Source organism: Diospyros lotus, chromosome 4 (genome assembly GCF_014633365.1).
Source record: "Diospyros lotus cultivar Yz01 chromosome 4, ASM1463336v1, whole genome shotgun sequence".
Taxonomy (NCBI): Eukaryota; Viridiplantae; Streptophyta; class Magnoliopsida; order Ericales; family Ebenaceae; genus Diospyros; species Diospyros lotus.
Window position 1 is genome coordinate 41,931,643 of NC_068341.1, and position 5,528 is coordinate 41,937,170.

Here is a 5,528-nt window from a genome sequence, read left to right on the forward strand (position 1 = left end):
TTTGTGTATTTGTTTAGGATATGCCCTAACTTATTCAGTGTTAATTCTTATTATTATGTGTAATGAAATCTCTAGTTTACAAACAAAGAAGAAGATATAATTAAACCACCATATGTTTCAAAATATTTAAATTATAACTTATTGATTTCAATAATTTAAATTATTTTCAAGAATTTATATACACTCAATAAATCATATATTAATGCGTACGAAACATCACAACCATTAAGAATAGTAAGTATATATAGGCTCTGACTGTATCTTAATTTATTTGACAAGTGAATTGGCAAGTGAATTGGGAGAAAGGCCGCGATGAAACTTGGAACTTGGGTTATAAAAAAAAAAAAAGAATGGTAAGTGCATCATGCCAGGGTATGGGGAGTCCCCACCCCACTTTGGTAGGGTTCAATTGGCTCAAGGGGTATGTGGTGAAGGGATTGGATATGAATGATTTGAGCTTTATAATGAAAGAACAAAGTGTTGTCCCTTCAACACATACCCCTGACCCATAAATTATTTCATAAAATATTTGCATACCCATAAAGCTCAAATCATTCATAAAATGATTTCATAAACTTATGATTTGAGCTTCATAAATTATTTTGAAACCCAACCCACTCTGAGGATCAAAAGCTGTAATGCAATCTGTAAATGTCTGTATAAAGTCCAGAAATGAATTATAATCAATATAGTGTGTATGTATATATATATCTGTGTGTGTATTTAATATTGACAGGAATGGAAGCAAGCAAGAAAGCAACCATCACCGAGAGAGCATTAATGAATTAAGTGGAAGAAGCAGATATGTATAAATGCTGGGAAGGAGAGGTACAGAGACGACGATAGAACACAGAGTCCGGTCCAATGGATCTGCTCCACCCTTCCAATCCCAATTCCTCCCCTCTCACTCCCTTATCCTTCCTTGAAAGGGCCGCCGCAGTCTACGGCGACTCTACTTCCATCTCCTACTGCAATGCAAATGCCGCTACCACCTCTTTTACCTGGTCCCAGACCCGCCACCGCTGCCTCCGCCTGGCCTCCTCCATCGCCTCCCTCCTAGGGACCGCCAGAGGCCAAGTCGTCTCCGTCCTCGCCCCCAATGTCCCCGCCATGTACGAGCTCCACTTCGCCATCCCTATGGCCGGCGCCATCCTCAACACCCTCAACACCCGCCTCGACGCCCGCTCCATCGCCGCCCTCCTCCTCCACGCCGGCTCAAGGATACTCTTCCTCGACTCCCACTTCCTCCCCATCGCCCTCCAAGCCCTCTCCTTAATTCCACACCAGCCCCCGAAGCTCGTCCTCATAGCCGACGACGAGTCCACGGGCTCGCCGGCCGTCGCTGAGTCGTACGAGGGATTGGTGGAGAGGGGCGACCAGCAATTCAAGTGGGTCGGGCCCGAAAGCGAGTGGGACCCGATGACTCTGAACTACACCTCCGGGACCACCTCCTCCCCGAAAGGCGTCGTGCATTGCCACCGTTCGACCTTCATCATGGCAGTCGATTCGTTGATCGAGTGGTCAGTGCCGAAGCAGCCCGTGTACTTGTGGACCCTGCCCATGTTCCACTCCAACGGGTGGTGCTTCACCTGGGGCATGGCTGCCGTCGGCGGCACCAACGTTTGCCTCCGGAAAGTGGACCCGCCGGCGGTCTACGCCGCCATACAGAGAGACCGCGTCACTCACATGTGCGGTGCGCCGGTGATTCTCAACATGCTGTCTAATTTCCCAGCTGTCCGGCCGCTCCCCCTCCCCGTTCAGTTCCTAACGGGCGGTGCACCGCCGCCACCCGCTGTGCTGCTCAAGACGGAGTCGCTGGGTTTCGTGGTCACCCACGGGTATGGAATGACGGAAGTGGCCGGCGTGGTGGTCTCGTGCGCGTGGAAGCAGCGGTGGAACTCTCTGCCGGCGACGGAGAGGGCGAGGCTGAAGGCGAGACAAGGGGTCAGGACGATCGGGATGGCGGAGCTCGACGTGGTAAATCCGGCGACCGGAACTAGCGTGAAGCGAGACGGGCAAAGCCTAGGCGAAATCGTGCTCCGAGGAGGGAGCGTCATGCTAGGCTATCTCAAAGACCCGGAAGCCACCGCCAAATGCATGAAACCCGATGGCTGGCTCTACACCGGCGACGTCGCAGTGATGCACCCAGATGGGTATATAGGCTTATCGCTCATACAACGTTCATACAAATCACTTCCATATGATAAATACAACAATATTTACCGTTTTGAGTTCCTTGTTTGTTTTAACAGTTATTTAGAGATCAAAGACCGGTTGAAGGACGTGATCATAACCGGCGGCGAGAATGTGAGCAGCGTGGAGGTGGAGTCGGTGCTGTACTCGCACCCGGCGGTGAACGAGGCGGCGGTGGTGGCTCGGCCGGACGAGTTCTGGGGCGAGACCCCCTGCGCCTTCGTGAGCCTGAACCAGACCGTAGCTCAGACCCAGATCCCAACGGAGAAGGAGGTCATTGAGTTTTGCAGAGCCAGGTTGCCGCATTACATGGTACCGAGAACGGTGGTTTTCAAGGACGAGCTTCCCAAGACTGCGACCGGAAAGATTCAGAAGACGATGCTCCGGGAGAACGCAAAGGCGATGGGTTCCATACAAGGCAGTCGCCTCTGAGCTTTTCCTCCGCCGCCGCCGCTGCTCCATGATTATGTAAAGAAGCTGAAACGACGCAGTGGAAACGACAGTTACAGTGAACAACACAGGAAAGAAAGAAAGGATTAATTAAGAAAAGGAAGGACGAAGGATTTGTCGGATTGACTTTCCAAATTGAGTCGATGTTTGTCTGTTAGTTTGTTAATTAAAAGCAAAAAACTAAAATAAATCGAAGAAGCCATATTATTTAAATAATTAATGATTTAATGTGAGATAAAAGCCATAATTAAGGAGTCCATAATTAATGGAAGACGAAATTGTTGTTGAGTTTGATTTTTGACTCTTTCCATTGGACCCTAAACCCTTCTCTCTTCCTGCGTTTATGACGGCGGCCCTGCCACTGTTTCGCTGTCTCTTATTATTATTATTATCTTTTATTCACATACTTTCCGTGACATTCATTATTAATGTCATAACATGGAGCGCCTGTGATGTGAATTGTGAAGTCCAAATATAATCTATATGTAGACACGTTTCTTAAAATTGGGTAAGATAAAATTATATTAAAATAAAATAAAAATATATTTTAAATTAAAATATAAAATAGTTAAAATAAGATAAATAAGTATTTTAATATTTTTATTAGAATATACTAGAGAACACAAATATTATTTTCTTTTTTCTTATCAGTAAGATTAGGATATGTTTATTTAGAGAGAAAGAAATAGATGAATAAGTATATTTTAAAAAATTCAGATAAAAAATCACATAATTTCTTTTTTAAGAGTTGTTAAATAAATTTAACAAACACATTAAAAATAACAAAAATTAGTAATGATTTCTATATCTTATATTTTTCAATCTATATCTTAGTCAATATTCTAAAAATCAACCTAGACAGCCGTCGAAGCGTTAAGCAATCCCTGGCCGCTGTGAATAAAGGCTAATTGATCTTCTTAGGCGCTGATCTAATTAATCAACGTCGATGATGCCTAGGCAACCCAAGTAGCGCCTAGTCGTCTGGGTCACCTAATTTTTAAAGATTTTAAGTTAGAATTTTTAAGTTTTGAGGGTCTATTGATCATCAAAGTCAAATACCTATCTTGTGCCCCGATTTCCCTCTCTCAATATCATCGATAATTATCTCTTTTGACCCTTTAACTGTCATCGCCAATCATCTTTCTTCACCCTTGATTTCCTAATTTCCTTTGGGCGCTGTCGTCGATCGTCTCTCTTGTTGTTGATTGTTCTTCTTTCGCCCTTTAATACATATAGCTATATATATATATATAAGTTTTATTTGTCTTTTTAATTTTGATTTATCTTAAAATAATATGAAATTATATAAAAAAAAATTAAAAAAATAAGAAAAAAAGCAATCTACCTAGGCCCCGCTTAAGTCTCCTCAGTGCTAGGCTCCAGTCTCACACCCGACTAACAACTAGCACATTTTAAAATACTAATTTTTATTAACAAATATTACCTCAAAAAAATAATATTTTCGATTTGCCATTGTCAAATACTTGATATTATTTTTTATAACATAGAGGAATATGAAGGGGTTCAGTATGATATACATTTTTTATTATAAGTAAGCCCTCATGTTATACCAAAGTCTATGTTTGGGCAGTATTCTTGCGTAATTAGTGTTGGTAAGTCTACAAATATAGTAGCAGTCCATTATAATTGACGAAAATTTTTTAGAGGCGTCATTTTGATATTTTTAAAATATTTTTATTTTTAAAATATTAAGAAATATTTCTAAATACACAAGAATAATTCAAATACCCCTATAGTTTCAATTTCTATAAATAATGATTGATTAATGATCTTTTTGTTGAAAATATGAATATAATTCTATTTAAACTATGAGGTAATGTCATGTTGCCCACTGTCGGACAACATAACATTTGTTCTGCAGTGAGAAGGGTGCGGGCCCATGCATGTGGGAGCCGCGTCTGCACGCGGCCCCGCGGCCCTTGTCAGGCAAATGCTACGTTGCCCAACTGTGAGCAACATGGCAAAGTCATTAAATTATGTTTTAATTATTTTTAGATACTATTCTAGAGATTAACTTAAGTATCGCATGGCCCACGCAAGAGGTATCTCATGCCCTTGATTGTTTTTTGTTGCATAAGTATTTAGAAGACTAAAACCTCAAGATATATATTTTTTTATAATTATAAATTTATTATTATATTTAAGAAACAACAATTACAAAAATACCATTTAAGCACTTAAATCTGACACTTTAACTAATATCTTAGATCGATGTTTTGTATATTTATCTTACTAAAATACAAAATAAGATAACATTAATCTGTCACACAGATACTAAACTTTAAAATGTCAAAATAACATTTCCGATATTAAAGGCAGATGGTGAAGCAGAATTAATGCGTGGCGTTATGGACCCATCTCCCCAATGGTCACTATAAATGCAGCAGCCTGCTGAGGCTACGAAGATTAATGAATTAATCAATTAAACCACAGCTCTTCAATTAATCCAACGCCGCTGCGAAATAATTAAAGGTGTGTACGATGATCGACCGGAATCTTAATTGAAGCCGTGTCGACCGACCGACGATTAATTGAGAATGTACAGTGAAAGTACGGCCGGCGACTTGACCATCAAACCACCGGTATCCCCGTGTATTATGGATGGTACCGTGCAAGGTCTTCCTTGTAATTGTCAAGTAAGTTAGTTTATATCCCATCGGAGTGGTGCAGTGATAAAGTATTTAAAATTTTATATAAAATATTAATATTTGAATCAGTATAACAATTTGCATAAAGATTTAATTCTGACGTAAATTATAATGAATGTCTAATTTTAAATGTATATAAATTATGTTTATATCTGAATTTATTCGAAAGATGCATCAAGAGAGAATATCACCTGTTCCTACAAATTAATCGGGCAA

The 5,528-nt window shown here is 40.7% G+C and overlaps 1 protein-coding gene across 1 annotated transcript; it reads left to right on the forward strand.

The window, feature by feature from the left end:
* Positions 1 to 738: 738 nt before the first annotated feature.
* Positions 739 to 3,011, forward strand: LOC127798788 (2-methylpropanoate--CoA ligase CCL4-like). The gene is made up of 2 exons (XM_052332391.1): positions 739 to 2,153; positions 2,253 to 3,011. The coding sequence occupies exons 1-2, from the start codon at positions 865 to 867 to the stop codon at positions 2,623 to 2,625; spliced, it is 1,662 nt and encodes a 553-aa protein (XP_052188351.1). The 5' UTR covers positions 739 to 864; the 3' UTR covers positions 2,626 to 3,011.
* The last annotated feature ends 2,517 nt before the right edge of the window (positions 3,012 to 5,528 follow it).